General features: G+C 37.8%; 3 protein-coding genes across 6 annotated transcripts; 2 read left to right on the forward strand and 1 right to left on the reverse strand.

Moving 5' to 3' along the window:
* The first annotated feature begins 926 nt into the window (after positions 1-926).
* LOC103987276 (protein OBERON 4) lies at positions 927-11,838 on the forward strand. Of its 4 annotated transcripts, XR_001979085.2 has the most exons (6): positions 927-4,807; positions 6,597-7,245; positions 10,196-10,319; positions 10,831-10,933; positions 11,041-11,113; positions 11,286-11,838. XR_001979085.2 is itself a non-coding variant. In XM_009405536.3 (2 exons), the coding sequence occupies exons 1-2, from the start codon at positions 1,378-1,380 to the stop codon at positions 7,145-7,147; spliced, it is 3,981 nt and encodes a 1,326-aa protein (XP_009403811.2). In that variant the 5' UTR covers positions 927-1,377; the 3' UTR covers positions 7,148-7,359. The 4 variants fall into 4 exon arrangements, 1 of the variants encoding a protein (XP_009403811.2); XR_671870.3 differs by having other exon boundaries at positions 11,041-11,838; XR_001979087.2 differs by having other exon boundaries at positions 10,868-10,933; positions 11,041-11,838.
* Positions 11,839-12,873: 1,035 nt separating this feature from the next.
* Positions 12,874-15,501, forward strand: LOC103987268 (anaphase-promoting complex subunit 13). The gene is made up of 3 exons (XM_009405522.3): positions 12,874-13,035; positions 13,166-13,219; positions 15,186-15,501. The coding sequence occupies exons 1-3, from the start codon at positions 12,954-12,956 to the stop codon at positions 15,245-15,247; spliced, it is 198 nt and encodes a 65-aa protein (XP_009403797.1). The 5' UTR covers positions 12,874-12,953; the 3' UTR covers positions 15,248-15,501.
* A 1,688-nt stretch (positions 15,502-17,189) lies between these two features.
* Positions 17,190-18,759, reverse strand: LOC103987260 (uncharacterized protein C24B11.05-like). The gene is made up of 5 exons (XM_009405511.3): positions 18,658-18,759; positions 18,450-18,575; positions 18,126-18,368; positions 17,982-18,047; positions 17,190-17,843 (listed from the first exon to the last, which is right to left on the reverse strand). Exons 1-5 carry the CDS (start codon positions 18,748-18,750, stop codon positions 17,691-17,693), a joined length of 681 nt encoding a protein of 226 aa, XP_009403786.1. The 5' UTR covers positions 18,751-18,759; the 3' UTR covers positions 17,190-17,690.
* Between the last annotated feature and the right edge of the window lie 380 nt (positions 18,760-19,139).

Genomic DNA, 19,139 nt, shown 5'->3' on the forward strand with positions numbered 1-19,139 from the left:
AATATTGATCTAATGATAATGTACAAAACTAACTTATTAAATGTTGATCCGATGGTGAGTACCAAATCAATTTATCAAAGATAGAGGATTTGAAATTTCATCCACATATTTTTCATACATTAAACGTATGATGGTAATATACCGAATTAATTGGAGGCTTGAATCATCATTCATATATTTTATATCCTAAGCATTAGGTAATGTAACAGATTTACTTATAAAAAATTAAGAATATAAAAATATTATTTAATATATTTAGTTGATAAAAATTTCGATAATATATTTCGTCACTCGAAAAAACAATAAGTATAATTTGAAGAAAAAAAAAAAGGGTTCAGTTTCGATAGAAATTTAGCGTCCTATTCATTTCCATTTGTGCTTAAACATCTTTGAGAAATTAGTATTCTTCTGTCCCAAAATTTTCCTCAACCACTTGAATATGTCATTATCCATTACAAAACACCTGTCGTCATCCACTCTAGTCTCCACGCTTCAGCCATCAGACATTGATTTATACAGTAATGTCAACGTCAACATCGATTTATTAGGCATTATTAGATTTGACGTGAAGATATACGGGTGAGTAAAAAAAAAGTCAAACCCTCCATCGGCACAAACGCCTCCCACGCAACGCTGTCCACAGGGGTCAAACCACGCCCACCCCCCAATCCTCAACGTCACCTCCACGAATGGTATTCTGACACGTGTGAGAGGACGTCTTCTTCCGCGACGTGGCGAGTGTTGAGTTGACAAATCATTTTGTCAAACGGAGACGCTCGCGATTCTGGAGTCCGATTTACCTTCGTTTTTACTGGAGAAATTGTGGGTCCCACCCTCAACGTCCAGTGGAAACGCAGGTGGGTAATTTCGTCGGGAAATTCTCCCACCACGTCACGCCGCTGCCACCGCCTCTGGGTCGGGGTTCGCAGGAAAAGAGGGAAACGACATCGGCAGGGAGACGCGAGAGTTCGCTCGTTGATGACTCGGTTGACTGATGCAGGAAGGGGCTTTGCGAAAGAGGTAGAGAAGCCCTCCTTAACACGCCTCTGCTTTGATAAGCCAAAGCGAAATGGAGAGAGCACCGTCGTGCCTTCTTCTCCACTCCTCTCTCTTTTGTAGGTGGCGGTGGTAGCAGTGGTAATACTGCTAACCGTGATAGCCTCACCAAGGCCCCCTCCGCCGCCTGCCGAGAACGTCCTCCATCGCTGCTGGATCTGCACCCTCCCTCCCTTCTCCACTCTCTCTCGGGTTTCGATCTCCCCGTGTCCTTCCTCTCGTCTTGAGAAATTAGGGTCTTGGAAGGCCACCGCCTTTAGCTGCTTGGATCAAGAAAGGTTGCTGCTTTTTCTTTGGTTCCCCGTGATTTCTTGGTCGACGATGAAGCGGCCGGGATCGTCCTCGTACGGGGATGATTTCGACGACGATGACGGTATAGGCGGGAGGATGAGCTTCAAGGACTGGCCGAGGAGGAATCAAGATCCCGACCGTTCGTCGTCGTCGTCGCACCGGCGACTCTCCTACTCGAAGACGGAGGGTCCGCGGAAGGTGGCGCCCTCCTCGTCGTCCTATGGTCGGTCGCTCGACGACGACTGGGAGCCGGCACGGCACACCCGGAGACGTTATGATCATGAGCTGGAGTCCTTAGATTGGCGGAAGGGCCACAGTCGGTACAGGGTTGGTGGTGATCGAATGATGCAGGTCTCGTCGCCGAGGGTCTCGTATGGGGGCGACCTGATGCGCCGTTCAGAGAGCTTCTCGGGGCTGAGAAGGGACGTCCCGAAGGGTTTCAGGTCGGAGAGGGACCGGTTGAGGAGGGACGGGAATGGTAGCTCGTCGTGGTGGAGATCGAGAAGCTCGAAGGAGCTCAGTGTTGAGGAAGTGCGGAAATCGCCGTCGATTGATTCAGATTCAGTGGGGAGACGGAGTCATGCTACGTCGCCAGATGATCATAGAGGGAAAGTGAGGTCCAAGGACTCCTCGAGTGGGCTGCGATCTACAAGAGTCGAGGCAAAGACCGTAAAGACAGTGAAGTCAATCAGAGAAGGTGGCAACAGTAGCGAGATGGAAGAGGGAGAGCTCGAACCGGATCTGGTGTCAGAAGCAGAACCTGTAGCTGAACCTTCCATGGGTAGCAAGACAGCAACTGGAGTGGAATCAAAGAACTGCAAGGACAGAAATCCAGAGTACAATAGTCTTCCTGAAGAAGTATCAAAGGAGATCTTATTAAGTGGAAAGATGTTGGACATTCATGGTAATGGTTCTCTTGCTGTAAAGGAAGAAGGAAAGTTAACAGAAGTCATAATGGACACAGGAAATACTAGTGATGAGATAAAAAATGAACAGTGTGATGCTACGAAGGAGCTCGATGAGAGTAGCAAGTTAACTTATCCAATAAACATGAGTGACCAGGTAAGCAATGACCGATGTGATGCTGTTAAGGAGTTGAGTGAGAGTAGCAGGGACGGTGAGAGTAGCAGGGAAGGAGAGCAAAAAACTAAGCGCACTAATGGGAATAATGAACTGGAGGATAAATTTTGTGGAAAGAAGTGTGCTGCTGTCAACAAGCTGGTTGAGAGTAGGAGGGGAGGTGAAGGAACAACTAAGGATTCTATTGGAGATACCGAGGTGGAAGTTAAATTTTGTGGGAAGCAGGAAGTCTGTAAAGAAGAAACCTTGTGCTCACAGTTTCAAGGGGAAAAACTGGAAGGCAATGATGAAGAGCAGGCAATTGAAGAAGCAGCAAAAGAAATGACATCTGCTATTTCCCCTTGGCATGAAGAGAAGTTAGTGGAGAATAAGGAAGAAGCCAAACATAATGAAACTATAGTTGAAATCGAGCAGGCAGTCGAGGAAGAAGTGAAAGAGATGACGTCTATTATTTCCCCTTCGCAGGAAGAAAAGTTAGCAGAGAGTAAGGAAGAAGCCCAATCCAGTGAAGCTAAAGTTGAAACCGAAGAGAAGCATGAGATGGGTAATGAACAAGGTATGGAAACTGAAGTTAATTTTCAAGAAAGATTTGAAACTGCCATAGGGCTTAAAGTTGAGCAGAAAGAACAAAGAGGTACTGATCTTGAGACTCAACCAAAGGGTGCTGTTAGCTTGTTAGATCAAATTAAGGAAGTTACTTGTGAGACTAACCATGAGCTAGTGACGCTGGCGCTTATGAGTAACCGCCAGAACAGGGAGAACTACAAGGGAAAAGGTAAGGGGCTCGCAATTTCTCTCTTAACTAAAGGGGATCTTGTAGAAGATGATTGTGCCATGGAGGGCCCTAGTGGAAGAGACCTCGAGTTGATTTTCAGATCTGACATTAGCCAGTCTGATAAAGCAAGCTCAAGTACGCTTGTCCCCCACGCTCTTGCAGATGAGAAACTCAAAATTGAACCTCTTGATCTCTCTCTTGCTCTGCCAGGTGGTTTATTGGATCATTCTTCAAAACAGTCAAAGCCAAAACCTGAAATCCCAAGCTGTGCTAGGAGCATCCAGTCTTTTCCATCCTCATTCAGAACAAATTCAGATGGATTTGAAACTTCCATGTCATTTACAAGCTCTCAACCCTTCGTTCATAATCCCAGTTGTTCTCTCACTCAAAATTCGTTGGACAATTGTGAGCACTCTGTTGGTAGCCATCCTATATTACAAGGAATGGATCAGGTTTCTGGTGGTCTGATATGGCAGGCTCAGGCTTCAAATGACTCTAGAAGGAAAGGATCTAGCTCTTTCTTCCAAAGGGTACTTATGAATGGTAATTCTGCACATGATTCACATCATATCATGAATGCCGATCATCAGTCAAAGTCCAGTGGCTTAGTCCAGCACTCAAGCCTTTCAAGACAGATGTCCCTGATGAACAGCCATGGTACTCATGATATGACATCTCAACTTAACAAGGATAAGAAGCTGCTCGCTGGGGAGAGAAGTAGCAGCATTGTGTGTAGGACCGAGCAACAGGATAGCGAGCAGCTTGTACTTAATGGTTCTTGTGTCATGGAGAAAATTCTCTCTAAAATTGTGGTAGAACCTTTATATCTGACTGGAAGAATGCTTCAGGAAATGACAGATCATTCAGTAGCATACTTGAGGGAATCCATTTCGGAGATGCTGGCTAATACAAATAAAAGAAGGCAGCTGTATGAATTTCAGGAGGAGCTTCAAAGGAGGTCTGACATGACGATGGATACATTAATCAACTGTCCTCAAGTCCTACTACAGATCCTGGTGGCAATAAAAACAGGTCTTCCTGATTTTATTCAGGGAACATCTAATTTGTCATCCTCCAGTTTGGTTGAGATCTTCCTGAACTTGAAGTGCAGGAATCTTGCTTGTCGGAGTTCCTTGCCAGTGGATGATTGTGATTGCAAAGTTTGCATAGAGAAAACTGGCTTTTGCAGTGCTTGCATGTGTTGTGTGTGTTCCAAATTTGATAATGCATCAAATACTTGTAGTTGGGTTGGTTGTGATGTATGCCTCCATTGGTGTCACACAGACTGCGGATTACGTTATTCTCATATTAGAAATGGAAGTAGTGCCTCAGGGGAAGGGATTAGTGAGATGCAATTTCACTGTGTTTCTTGTCACCATCCTTCGGAGATGTTTGGTTTTTTTAAGGAGGTTTTTCAAACCTGCGCCAAGGATTGGAAAGCAGAGACTCTTGCTAAGGAGCTTCAATATGTCAGAAGGATCTTTTCCACCAGTAATGATAGACGGGGTAAAAGATTACATGAATTGGTCCATAAGATGCTGCTGAATCTGGAGAAGAAAGTTAATCATTCTGAAGTTGTTATTCACATTTTGACATTCCTTTCTGGTAAATTGATTTTCAGTTACAATATTATAGTTCCAGTATTTTGTCTTTGATGGTGCAAATCCAATACACTTATATAACCTTCATATATTGTCCTAGGTCAATTTTAGTTTGTCACCTACTAATTTACTTCACACATACTATAGTTTAAAATTTCAACATCTATGGCCTCAGTGTTGACCATACCTCCTGTAACTTAAGGATAACATTGTGATCTGTTGCAACACGTGCATACTCATATTTATGAAGTTGTCTTTACCAGAAAAAGTTTGGCTTAGGCCAGGGATTTAAATAATTATTCCATGCTGGTTTTGGTAACCTGTGAGATTAGTTTGGAACTCTTATTGTGACTTGTACCACTATATGGACAAAAGTAATTAAAAAAAATGATATTTGTACTGGTATCAAGGTATATGTTAAATATTGACACTTTGATGGATCCGTAAATATTGGTTAGTATGTACCATTCCAGGTGATATTTACCAACCAGTAAATGAATATCTGATCAAGAACATATAGCTCGGTATCATTTAGTACATCATTCATTTTTATTTTTATTATTTTTAAAAGTGATACTATATGGTACATTGGTATATTGCTCAATATTTTAGTAGCATCCCAGTCTGACAACTTTGCAATGCTGGTATTGGACAGTATTTAAAACCATGGTCACTGTTTTATGCCAATTCCACCTCTCTTTTTTTTCTTTGTTCAAGGTTGTAAAATCAGAGTTGGCCAAGATTGACTTATTGATTTTGGTGGATTCCAATTGATTTGTGGTGATAAGGTCAAAAGGGGACAAGATTAGATCAGCCAAGGATGATAGTATTACGAATTAGGCATATCACATCGGAATCAGGCCATACCGTGAATTCTGGATAGTCAGATGGTACCTTACAACCGGGCCTAAGAATTGGGTCATTCCTAACTTTGGGAGAGCTATAAGCTTATATGAGAATCATGGGCTGGGGCCAATGGTGTGCTTGGTACTGTATACCCGGAGATTTTCCCAGCTTGCCTCCTTCATCTACAGCTAAGGTACAAGTGTGGTCACATGAGGGAGCCGATGTGGAGGTGTGTGGGCAATGATATGGTGACCAGGCTGGCTATGCTATTAAAAGTAATATATTGTTTTATGGTCCTTCACAGGATACTCATCTTGACTGGTTGCTACTTTCTTGTTGCAACATAATGGATTTGAAAGTTGGGTTTGTTACTCCTTCATGGTAAAGCGTTACCATTTTTATTATGGGTATTATATGGCCAATGATTGGCAATGTGGTAATTTCTTTGAGTGTAACATAGAAGTGTGCCTATTATAGAGATATCTTAACTCTGTATTTATACTGTTCTATATTTTTGTTAAACAATGGTTGAATCTTTTTAAACTTAATGTAGCATTAGGACCTTTAAATTTGGCCTAAGCAGTGATGCTGTTGTCTTCTCATTATTTTAGTTAAGCACTATTTATGTTAGTCTCAAACTCTTACACATGTTGGCCAACTGAATATCGGAGTGATAGGGCCCCTTTAGTTCCGGCAGTGTTGATCTAACTTCTAGCTTCTGCAATTGAAGTCATTCTCCAGAATTATTGCTTATCTGAGCTATTTTTTTCTCTTTCCACACATATAAACCACATACCAATTTATACTTGATTTAATTTTGGAAATACATTTTATCTGCCATGTAGGTTTGCCAACATTTGTGTGGCAAACGTTATCTTTATGTATCCAAATCTGGCCGTTTTACTAATAGGCAGAATCTTTCTAATGCATTACAAATTTTATTTCAGATAGTGAATCTAACATTGGCAGCTTCCTCTGCACACCCAAGGAGCCATCCAAAAATAAGGCTGGCCATTGCAATGCTATAGCTTGCTCAAGCAAAGACTGCTTGCCATCTGTCTTGCCAGAGAAGGCCTCCCTTCTTGCAAATGCAGGTCTTGTTTTAAGCATGGACTGTGACCAGGTTGGTAAGAAAGCTAGGGACATTGAGCTACGTCTTGAGAAGAAACCAGTTAGTGATGAGCTGGAGAGTCTCATAATGTTCAAACAAGCAGAGGGCAAAATGTACCAAGAACGTGCTGATGATGCAAGGAGAGAAGCGGAGAGCCTAAAACACATAGCGATAGCAAAGAATATTAAGATCGATGAAGACTACGATGGTCGACTTAAAAAACTACGACTGGGTGTGTTAGAGGAAAGGCGTAGACAAAAGTTTGAAGATCTACAAGCTGCTGAAAAGGCACACCGGGAGTTTTTCAACATGAAAATGCGGATGGAAGTTGATATCAAAGATCTCTTATTAAAAATGGAAGCTACCAAACAGAGCCTAAATACATGATTGGAATTCAAAGACCAACACTTTCGGATAGTTGGCTCTCTTGTTAGATTACTGCAGTGATAGGTCACCTGCATATGTAGGAATCTTCCACTAAAGTTGTAAGTTGTAGGAGCTTTTACATTTCTACTCGTTTTTCTTGCTATCCCTTTTCTTGTTTATCTATATGCTGTAAAATTACCTATTCAAATGGATAAATGAGTATCTTTATCATATGTCTGAATGAGTTTGCATCAAAGATGTTCTACTTACATGTGTGATTCTTGATCTTCTGTGAAAATCAGGCTTTGTTTAGCCTGTCATACATGTTCATTTGTCTTGGTTTTCTGATGTGTTCTTGGTGTCTGATTTTCCCCAACCTTACTTCAGCAATCTCATTCGTTTGTTGCCATTCTGTTTCTTTTTTAATGCTTCCTTTCTACAAGGTTTGCAAAGCTTTGTTGATTTACAATAATATTCTTCTCGTTCTTCCTCAGTAATGCTATAACAAGGCTATTCTGCTGCTTTTTCTCAGTATTCATATTCTTATGGCTATCTATTTGGTGCAACAATAATGGAGTAAAAAGAATAGAGGGTAATGCTTTTTGTAATAATTTTTTCCATTTTCCATGATTCTGCTTAACAATTAAAATTTTCATGCTTGGAAACTTAATATCAGTATTTGTGCATGACAAATGTCAGTTGTAGCCACCAGTTCTAATTATCTGTTTGGATAATTTCCTCCTATTGGAATATTGATAAAATATTAGTCTATGAATTGCGAAGTTACAGAGCTAGGTGACCTTGTTAGTTTTTGATAACAAATGACAATTTTTAGCAGTTATGAAGTTATGTGGTATATACAATCTTTTCTTTCTAGAGGCAACTATTAATAAGATTCCATACTTAAAAGGTTTTCTGGATGGTTATGCAATCTTTTAAATCAGTCAGTAGAGAAATTACACTTTCAGGTGTTAACTTATAGATAAAAGAACCACATGATAAGTTGATGCTTCTGAAATTGGTAAATGCAATTCCTCTTAGTTTGCCTAGTTGTATTCCCTAATTTAAAGGTTGATGGTGGAAAAAATCCCAAAGGTTGCAATTCCATACTCTATTGTATTTGTTGATGCTACCTTTGTGATTGTATAGGTAGAACTCTTTGAAGTATACATGTCCTTTCCTTTAGTAATCATTTGCAAAAGTTTCAGATATATCTTTTTCCAAGTGCTGTTGTGAAAAATCCTGCATGGTTCTAAACTTTAAAATGTTTATCCAATACAAGAGCGAAGTATTATAGTTGCAGTTTAAAACTCGAAAAATCCGGCATAGTTGCATTTTAACGTATCTATCTAATACAAGAGTGAAGTGTTGTACTGTTGAAAACTTTTCTCCTACATTTTAAAGTATTAATCTTTTCAAATTTCAGAAGCAAGCAGGATTTATAAATAATCATGTCTCCTTCCTTTTAAGTTCTGATTGACCTAAAATAATGCATGAAAGAAATTTTTTCTTACTGAAGTGCAGTAAGGGAAACACTTGTCATTGAGGACAAATTGAAGTTGGTAGTACAATAAGTGTAGTTTCCTGTTTACCTCTTCCTAGCTTGCATTGTGATGTTGATCATTGTGGAAGTGAAGACAGCTATATTATACATGTCACCATGATTGGACTTGGACTATTTGTCAAAGGCAACATCAAGCAGTAAGCATTATAATGTAGTAAGCACTATAATCTCCACTTCATCTTCATGGATTATAGTATATCCTATAATCACATATTTTCTGCTTAATATTCTTTTAATTCGACATTTAATTTTTTGTAATTGACTTGATTTTGCAAAAAGGAAAAAGAAATTAACTCCAAAGTTTATGAAGTGCAGATACCTTGAATTGCTTGTTATAGGGATGGAGATTGTTTGTGTATGTATTTTTTTTATTAAGCATCAGTTATTAATAATATTAATATTTAATAGAATGATCTTATTTTGTTTCTCAAATTTCTTGCTGTTATTTTCTCTTTATTCTTAACTGATTAATTTGATAAAAAAATATAATTTCATTATGAACAAGTTAGGTATGTTAGCTCATTAGTTATTATTGTTTATTATTAATCAATCAAAGCAACTATTTATTCTAACACTCGAAAAAAAAAAATCTGACATTGTCATATATAATATCATATATGTTGTTTAGTTTTCATTTACCATAGTAACACCATATCTTATCTAAGCTTATTGATGGCGCTACTTAAAATAACAGCTTTAGACTTGGAAAAGGTCTCGTTATGGTTCTTTTAGCTGAACTCATTGGGCAATTAGGTGACTGTGAAACAATGGTTAAGATTTTCTAATACTTTCGGATTGGTGAGATCATTTAAGTTATTGAATTCTTCATACAATTTGTATATTTAATTATTTATTATTAATGAGGTGCGTCAAAATAAAATCAGTCATTATAATCAATATGTAGAGGACAGTTAGTAGGAAATTCTTCAACATCAAAAGGTTTTGACTTGCTAGATGCATCCATATGTTCTCTAATTATTAGCAATAGGCTTCTTAAAGGTCTTTGTTCTTGCTAATTAGAATCCTAATCATCTGTCTCTCAGTTCTTCAGAAATAGGCTTGTTCTGAAGGTCACATAATAAGTCATAAGCATCCCATATCTGAGAACTTGTTTTTGTCTTTCCAACTGTAAATTATCTTTTAGTTTGACTTGCACATGGTAGTCAGGGAGATGTAAATTTTTCTTTTAAATAGCCACAAATGGCCCAAAATGTGGTTGCACTCATTTTATTCCCTGTGTTAATGATTTCACCAATAATTACTTGATTAGGTTTGCCTTAGAATGGATTTGGTTTTGCAAGTTACTAACTTCTTTTTTCCTTGTGAAATTCTATATTTGTTATTCATAAAAAAATTGAAACTACTTGTGACATTTACCGCGGTCACAATTTTGTTATATATTTCAAGGAAAAGGTATCTTTACATATTTGTGGGTGATAATATGTCCTATAGAGTCTCTGAAACTAACTCATTCAGCCTCCTGGGTTCATTATGGTGGCCTGCAGTATCATAATCAAGGGGTTTGGAAGTCAAACATTCTTCACATACGAGTATTCTGAGGTTCCTCAGAGCTGTGTTCGAGCAGATGCACTGAGTACTGCTATCTTTTGATCTCCCAAACATGTTCAGGTAACAATCCATTGTCTTCCAATCTGGATGTCCTTCAGCAATTAAATCTTAAGTTTCTGAGTCTGTTCAAGATTAATTTAGTCAAGAAGTTATATCATAATTTTTTGTAAATCTGAGACTAGCTGAAGTTTCTCATGATCAGATTCCTTGGCATCCATTTCCAATATCCATCATAAGTTGTAGTCACCTGAAGGAATCGCTATGCTAAAAGTATTTTGGTCCTATTAACATCAGATTGGCTGATCCTTGAAGCAAATACCTAGCATGTCACTGTTCTAGTTATTATGGAATTGTCATCAACCTGGCCACATAGCTAAATTGATGTGCCTGCAAAATGAGATTGCAATAAATATTAGTATATTACCACAAGCGTAAGCATTGTACTTCCACATTTTTGCTGCAAATAGTTGTTTTATGGATCAACTATCAAATGATTGGAAAAACCTTATGAATTCTTGTTCTTTATGAGTAGTGGTCGCAGTTTCATCTCTGATTTGAAGCTTGTTCACAGATTATTTCTTAGCCTTCCAAACCACATGTACGTGCAGAGCTTGTTGTGCCTCTGGATCAGTTGAGGGCAGTCAATCATTCCTTCAACACATGGAACCCTTCAGGTAGATCCGTTCAACTCATACAACAAAGCTTTCGAGAATCACAGTCACCATCGTTCTCATCAGCCCAACTTCTAGTTCTAACTAGATTTATCTGTACCAACTTGCAGTGAAACATGGCGGAACACGGATTTCACAGCTCACCAACATCACTGGGTTGGAGAACAACGTGCTGCAAATAAAGTAAGTTTGCATCATAGAATACGATTCAAGTCAGGTGCTGTCAAGACAATGTTAATATAGATTATGATAAGATGTTTGCTGGTTTAGCCAGTAAGACTTCTAACTATTGATAACAAGATTTGGCAGCAAATCCAGTTCTATATCTGCAAAAGGTGTATTGTTCCTGTTGTAGGTGTAGGTGACAGACACGAGAACTCCTTATCCATGTCTTCAATATCATGATCCCATCCTAGGAATCGCCATCATCCACAGAGGAGGCCACTCTGAGGACTCCTCTTGAAGCCATAATGTATACAAGAACAGTGCCTGACTTGCCATGTGTTTTGAGAACTTGTACTTTAACATTCTTAGAGCATATCTCTACAGAGAGAGCTGAGAAGGGATCGAGATCGGATCAAGTAGTGTAGCGCCGCAGCCAGATCTTGACGTCGGCCACCAGTAACCCCTCCTCCACCTATCGTGGAGAGACAGGAGAAGCATCATGCCATCTCTACTATCGTGGAAGCGTGGTAGCTGTCGAAAGGGGCAGCCCCAAAGGGGAAGGTATGCATGTGTCTGTATTGGTAGAAACTATCTCAAATCAGGTCATGCATGTATTTATATGTATATTTACATATATTTCCAAACTATGTTAGTTTGTGTATCTTGTGATGTGGTCAACTTGATTGCACGAGAAAAATTCAAGCTTTGTGTATGAATTTTGGTCACCAAATGCATTTACTTAATGGCTTATCCTTCTAGTCATATTGATGTCAAAATGCAACGAACATCTCATTCAGTATATATTGGTGTATGGTTAATTATAAATTATTTTTTGTATTTAGATCTCTTTACCATTACGGTCTATAGACTTAAAAAATCTATAATAAAATTTTTATAATTATAAAAAATGAAATATATAATTTTATTTATTTTAATGTCATTGATTTTATCGATAGAAGTATGAAATAATGGATAAAAATATAATTTAGATAAAAATATAATTTTAATAATCTAGTTATATTTTTTTATGGTGACAAACAACGACATTGTTTGGGAATGTGGATGATTATTATGGATGAGGAGGAAGAGCGATGGTAAAAGAGGAAGAGGACGACGCGGATGTAATACCAATGTAGATCCAAAGCAGCGCACATTTGCATCAACATCGACACAGATGCGAAGTGTTGACATTTGTATCGTTTTCTTTCTCTTCTCTCTTTGTCTCATCTAGTGTTATCGTTTTCCCTCCTCATGCACAATAGTCATCCGCGGCTCTAACAATATCATTCTCCTTCACCACTGAAAATATAATTTTGATGTTGAAATTATCGTTTTGCTTATCGGTTTTGTGTTTCCATTAATAAAACTAATAACGTTAAGGTAAATGAAATTAGATATTTTATTTTTATAATTATAAAGATTTTAATATAATATTTTTAAATTTTAGCATCAAAATAATAAAAAGGTGTGGAAGTAATTTGTAATTAGCCCGTGCATGCATTAATTAATATAATAAGATACCAAATGTACCCTATCAAACTCCATTTTGCATCGATTATTAGATAATTTTTATTTTAATAAAAAATATAAAATTATATAATACATATCCTTGCAAAGTCACTCATTTTCATATTTAACTTTCCAATTTATCTTAAACCGGTCTAATAATATAAATGTCTAAATAATTCCTACCCGTATCGGATGGGGTATAGTAAAAGTCCGTTTTAAAGGAGTCGGATCGGGTAGACTCATCTATCCCAAAAACCCCGATCCGCTGGTATCTCCTGAACTCGAACTGTTCTAAATAGAAGGCGGAAGAAAGGAGGGCGGCGGCGGAGAGTGGAAGAAGGCCAAGGAGATGGCAGAGCAGCAGCTTAGCATGGGCATTCTCATCGACATTGTGGACGAGGAGTGGATGCGTGACACTCTCCCCGACGATGGTATCACCTCTCGCTCTATTCACCCCGCTTTTCCTTTTTCTCTTCGTTTAATTCTACTTGAATCGACCGATCTATCCCCTTGCCGATCGTTTCTTGTACTGAAGCTTCTTTTGTTTGTTTGCGTTTTCAGATATCCCGCTGCCGCCTGTAATGGTCGCCAAGACCGACGACGCTGAAGAAGCGCGTAAGCGAACCCTAAACTACTCCCCTTTTTCGTATAGCGGAAGATGCCGTTCTGAGTATCCGATTGAACCCTAGTTGGATTCTGCTCTGATCCAATTATTTACCCGCATTAATATTTGCTTTACTCTTTCCCAATTCATGGCTAATACCTCATGTTAGTTGTAGAAGGTAATTTTAGTAAGATCTAAGGTGTTTTGTGATTGTTAACTCAAACCTGCAGTTGGTAAATAATTGTCAATAGCTACTCCCAATATTTACTATGGTGCCAAAAGGATAATATTCATTAAGAAGTCAAGTTTGATAAATCCTTTTTGGAAATTGATTATATAGTTGACACATCTTGCAATAATACTTAGTGGTAGAGTTCTCATGGTGGATAGTTGGCCGTATGCTTGGCGGAACAAATCCAAAGTAGACCACTAGTACAGATCATCAATTACTTCATTAGAGAATCAAGTAATTATCATAACAAAAGGTGCAAAAAGTGGACAAACTAATACAGATCATCAATTACTTCATTAGAAAATCAAGTAATTTATCATAACAGAAGTTACAATCTCCATGTTCACTAACATGCTTAATATCAAAATGTCTTATTCTTTAACGAATAATCTTAACTAGAGTAGTGTCAGGGCCATACAATGGCAGAACCTAAGGTTAGGGTTTAACCATTTAAGATTTTAGCATTTTTTTGGAAAAAAAAAATTGATGATACTAAAATGGTTTTGAAGCAGTTGTTACAAACTTGCTGTAGTGAGTCTTGGAACCGTCCCCTCTCCCAGATCAAGCGGGATGTTGCTTGAACTACATTCCTACTTATTGTCATGAACAGTAATTTCACAACACTTGGATTTCCTGAGCTTGTCTCGATACCACCCAGGCGGTTGCAACCACCTCCCGTGCGATTGGGTGGTTGTAGAAATCACTTGTGGGATGAGAGAGGTTGCAACCTCCCATGTGACCCATGTGATGTGGGAAGTTTCAACATCCTGTTGCGCGACCCTGATTTCTCCTATCATAAGAGAGGAGAGAAAGTGTTGTGTTTCTCCTTGTATCAAGGAGAAGATTGTACTTGTATTTGTTTATAGTGAATTCCTTCTAGCTTGCCCGTGGATGTTTCCCTCAAGTAATTGAGGGTCTTACCATGTTAAATTCCAGTTGTTTTTTTATCTTTGGCTTTATTGTTTTAGCAAGAACCTGTTGCTTGCATCCAGATTTTGGTTCTCTCTTTCTAATACTATTATATACATATGGTAGCGGTTAACACTTTAAAGAACTATAGTATAGTGACCACCTTCTAGAACAACTATTTTTATTAAAACTGCATAGATGTACAAAAATAATAATGATTTTAAATCAAAATTAAGTTTGAATATATGTGTTACAATTTTGATCCAACAAGAAAAGAATTAGAATTATTGTGAATAAGTTCTAGAATGTAAAATCTTCGGCTATATTGAATCTATATTTTGAATGACAAAAGGAGATTGAAGAAATATTGTTAACATGCAAGGTGTGTATGCAATGTTGCATGACATTGGCTATTGATGATGCAAATCTCCGGTACTATAATATGGGGTGTACACCCCAAATCATGATTTGTTACATCCAAAGAATATTATAGTACAACCTGATTTCTTGGATGATTCAGGGTGTACAGCAAATTTCCAAGAGGAGACACCCGTTTTTAAAGTTGCGATAAAAAAATCATGATTTGAGGTGTACATAAGTTCCTTAAGAATTATTTGAACAGTTAGATTACTTTGGTGCTTGAATTACATCGAGAGCCAATTTCATCCAATATGCTAGAATATTCTATTCTGCCTGGTGAGGTGAGCATGAACATAATAATTTTTTTTCTTAATTTTGTGCTATTGGAGATTGATTGTTTTCTTATATTGGTTAAATGTCAAAGTGACCTACTCGCAATAGCTAGTTATTTATTTATTTTGTTTCTAACCATCCAGATCAGGAAAGTCAACCAGTTGAAAGAGATGTTTGGCGCGACCTTGCCCTGGAAAATGTGTAAGCACTTCATGTGGGACAAGGTATGGCCAGTCACCAAGCTTGGTGCCTTGAAGCTGCTCGATGATAGTTGACCTGTTTAAAATTTCAAGTTTCTATGTCTGTGTTGTATTTGTGGAAACAGTTGATGCTAGCTGGATCATGTTCCATGTTATCTCTAGATTTGTACGATTTTCTTTGCGTGTACTTGATATATAGAAATCTGGTATTGGACTTTGTATAATGTTCAATGGCATAACAATTATCTGTTCTTGTTAATTATTTTATTAAATACTTCTACGTTAGCAATATGAATGACTCAGCAACATATAGTCATCAATAACGTAATATGTTATAGGTAAGAACCATAATGGAGTAGCAGACTCGATGCTCGGAGGCCTGACATGAGCAATAGGTTTAAATGAATTCAAGACGAAAGATAGCTTTTTCTAGGTTCTTCTAAAGTTGAAAGAGCACGTATGAACAGATGAAAAAGGCACATCATTGTTCATTGTTATATTCCTTCCGGTGCCAGAACATAATTGCAATAAGCTTAGATCATTGTTTTAGGAATCTACTTAATAGAATATGTTATGATGCATCGTGCCATCACCTATCCACAATTTTGTTTCTATTCTTGTTAAGTGAGAGTTTCTGTTTCCTTTTTGAGAATATTTATTTGCTTATGATGCATGCTCTCCTGATTCTTTGCTTGCATCGACCGGGCAACATGTATGTTCTAAGAATTCTGCCAGTAAGAGTGACGATCTGTTAGACCTCCAGAAATGTTGGTTCTTTCTTCGGCATCCATTAAGAAAAGAAGAAACCGTAGCTATTGACCATAGAGTTAGATTATTGCCTCCAGGTTTGTTTCTTCAATAGTAAAATTGGATGTGTTCTTTGTCATTACTCTGATATTTCCTGTCTTGGTTAATCAGTTCATGGAAGTTCTTCGTTTATTGTAGGCAATATCAGAGCTGCTACATGATATGATAACATAATGCAACTTCTTGAGCATGTGATTTTTCGGGCATTTAGATTTTTTTTCTTTTACGGTTTAATGTTATCTACTATTGTGTACATTGGATTGGGACCATTTCATCTGTCATTGATTAATGCTCTGCTGTTTTCTATGAATCACCCTGACAGGATGTCTCTTGATGATTTCAGTAATTCATCTGAAACAATTAAGACTATTTGCTACTCATCTGTGTAGAAAAGCTTAGTAGGTTGCATCTCCCAACTCAATTTCTTGTTGCTATTGCATATAGAAAAGCATTGAGTGATGAAACCTTTATATGATGATGTTCTTCTCTTTTTCTTTAAGTTTATGGTGTATATGTTGTTCCATCTAAAGTAGATCAACCCACGGTTAGATAATTTTGAAGATCCACTAAGGATTGCTTTAGTGAAGAATTATATCATAAGGTGCTCGAATCCATTTACCTTTTGTAAAAAATAAATAATTTTTTTATGATTAATGTACATTTACAACTTGATTAATTGTTTCACTTGTGTGTCCCTTGAATCATGCATTAATCTTCTATCATAACAATATTAGCCAATAAGGCCTTAATATTTTTTGACCATCCGAGTCTCATAGGCATCAATGCAAGTTAATGAAGAGACTTGCAGGTAGGGCAATGTGATTGGTTGCTATCATTTTGGTTGATTAATTGTTTTGGTTTTTGCAAGCATTACTACATGAACTGCATGGAGAACATGTAAGAAACCTGTTTGAGAATCCAAATCCAAATTCGATTATGTATTCGGATATCTATGAAGCAATTATGGTATAAATGCATGCATTATGATTATAATTTTTTTCTAAAAGAATATTATTATCTATAATTTACTAATGTAAGAGCCTATCCTTACCTAACAATTTAAATTTTTATAACATGTAATATTTACAACATCCAATTAAGATGCCCATCATAATAATACTAAGTAGTTTTTGAGTTTAAATCTTGTTTTTGCCTTTTTCTATTCATTAGAGTAGTTTGTGAGTTTATATTTACCTCTCTCTCTCTTCATTAGGTTTTTAATTAATATTTAAGTAAGATCTTCCTAGCATTAAATTTTATATATCAAGCTGAGTCCAACTTGTATGGGAGAGGAGAGATTAGAACTTAATATACATTGTGCTTGCCAAACATTTTAATTTTTAATATCATTGGTCGTCCAATCAAAATCTTTATTTGTTGTACAACATGGATGGTTTCTGAAGAATCATCTAAAATTAGTTATCAATAATCTTAATCAGTAGTGAGGGTGGGTTTTGACACCAGGATAAGATTGTTCATGAGAGCCTTAAGAAAAGTAAGAGAAGTTTACACTCTGGTCTCCCAAAATGGACCAAGAGCATATAAAGCATCCACAATGCTTATAACCCAAGTACAATGTTATATATCCATACTTGTCATATATGTTGAATGGCTGTCCGTTGATTCCTCCAATGATGATGCTCATGCAAGGACTGTGGTTTCTTCCACTGCGGTGGCCGCAATAACTGGTTTCGTCTGCTTTCCATCCTGCCATATCTCAGGCAATGCTTCTTTTATGTTGTAAATGCTCTCCAGTGCAAGATCAGCCCCTGGTACCGGCACTGACCTCCCAACCTGCACGATCGCCCAACAGTGACATGATTCTTGTGAATCCTGTGGATCTTTAGATATATGCTTGCTTTGTTTGCTTTAGGAGAAGAAGCTGCATGATCCTTAAAAACTCTGGAGAAAGAGGGGGGAGTATTGACTTACAAGGACAGTATGAAGACCTGCTGCCTTTCCTGCTGCAATGTTTTTTGCGCTGTCGTCAAAGAATATCTGCATGCCGGAGACTATCAATCAGTTCATGTCCGATTGTGAATGGATATGGGAAGTGATCTGTAAATTGTGGCCTACTGTTTTCTTGGGATCGATGTTTGCGATCCTCATGGCGGTTTCGATGGCTTCCAAAGATGGCTTGCAGAGTATTCTTCCCTCGCAATTGGCCCTATCAGTGTTTGATACATTGTCTCTGAGAGTAGTAGTGACCTTTTCAGTTGGATTCAGTGTCTCGAAGCATATGATTCCTTCAAAGCAGTTTTCCAGGCCCAGCCTGCTTAGAACTCTTGCAGCATGAGCTTTGTCTGCATTTGTGAAGATCTGAGAAAAAGATGGCAGTTAATCACATCAAAGAGGAGTAAATTACCAGAATTCTTGTTCGAGTTCGCAGTTCTCGCTTACCATCTTTCTCTGTGGCATTGAAAGAAGCAGATTCCTCAACAAAGGATCAGGTTTCAGTGTATGGTATGGCAATTTTCCATGAACATATGCATGGAACTCATCGTTGTCGAATTTGTAACCCAGTGCCTGTCAACAAAAAGAGGAACAAAGAAGTTTCAGTGGATCACGGCTAATTTGACATGCTTCTTGATCAAGTAGAAGTTCACACCTTAAGACCAGCTATTGTTGTCCCATACTCTTTGTACAATTCCAGGGACATTTCTGGGATTTGGCTTTCTTCTATTTGGAGATGGTGCAGCATGTAATCTGTGGTTCAACACAATTCAACCCTGAGATCAGTGTGATAACTCATTGCCTGGCTATATATTTATCTCGAAAGACCAGGATAATTCATTTCAGATAAATGGAAGTAATCAGAAGAGACTGGATTTATGGAATCAGATGTAATGCTGCTGCAGCTAAATTTTACCTTCAATGTTCTTGCCACAAGCGACACAGATGCCTGAACTAAAAGGATATAAGGTATCATCCAAATCTGAAAATTAGTGAATAGGTATGTAAGGCTTCATTAAAGATCAGATCAAATATAACTGTGTCTGAAGTCTGAACTCACCAAAGAGCAGACACTCGTACTTGGATTCACTTACAGCAGCTTCCATTCTCAAATTTTGTTCCCTCAAAGACTGAAAC

Source organism: Musa acuminata, chromosome BXJ3-1 (genome assembly GCF_036884655.1).
Source record: "Musa acuminata AAA Group cultivar baxijiao chromosome BXJ3-1, Cavendish_Baxijiao_AAA, whole genome shotgun sequence".
Taxonomy (NCBI): domain Eukaryota; kingdom Viridiplantae; phylum Streptophyta; class Magnoliopsida; order Zingiberales; family Musaceae; genus Musa; species Musa acuminata.

What these genes read in the sequence shown, in the direction of transcription:
- LOC103987260 (XM_009405511.3), bottom strand. Translation starts at nt 18,750, where the DNA reads ATGCTGCACCATCTCCAAATAGAAGAAAGCCAAATCCCAGAAATGTCC. An exon ending in CAATGCCACAGAGAAAGATG is followed by an intron (nt 18,369 to 18,449) that starts GTAAGCGAGAAC and finishes TCTTTTTCTCAG; the next exon opens with ATCTTCACAAATGCAGACAA. An exon ending in CAGGTCTTCATACTGTCCTT is followed by an intron (nt 17,844 to 17,981) that starts GTAAGTCAATAC and finishes GCGATCGTGCAG; the next exon opens with GTTGGGAGGTCAGTGCCGGT.
- LOC103987268 (XM_009405522.3), top strand. Translation starts at nt 12,954, where the DNA reads ATGGCAGAGCAGCAGCTTAGCATGGGCATTCTCATCGACATTGTGGAC. An exon ending in TGACACTCTCCCCGACGATG is followed by an intron (nt 13,036 to 13,165) that starts GTATCACCTCTC and finishes TTGCGTTTTCAG; the next exon opens with ATATCCCGCTGCCGCCTGTA. An exon ending in CGACGACGCTGAAGAAGCGC is followed by an intron (nt 13,220 to 15,185) that starts GTAAGCGAACCC and finishes CTAACCATCCAG; the next exon opens with ATCAGGAAAGTCAACCAGTT.
- LOC103987276 (XM_009405536.3), top strand. Translation starts at nt 1,378, where the DNA reads ATGAAGCGGCCGGGATCGTCCTCGTACGGGGATGATTTCGACGACGAT. An exon ending in CATTTTGACATTCCTTTCTG is followed by an intron (nt 4,808 to 6,596) that starts GTAAATTGATTT and finishes ATTTTATTTCAG; the next exon opens with ATAGTGAATCTAACATTGGC.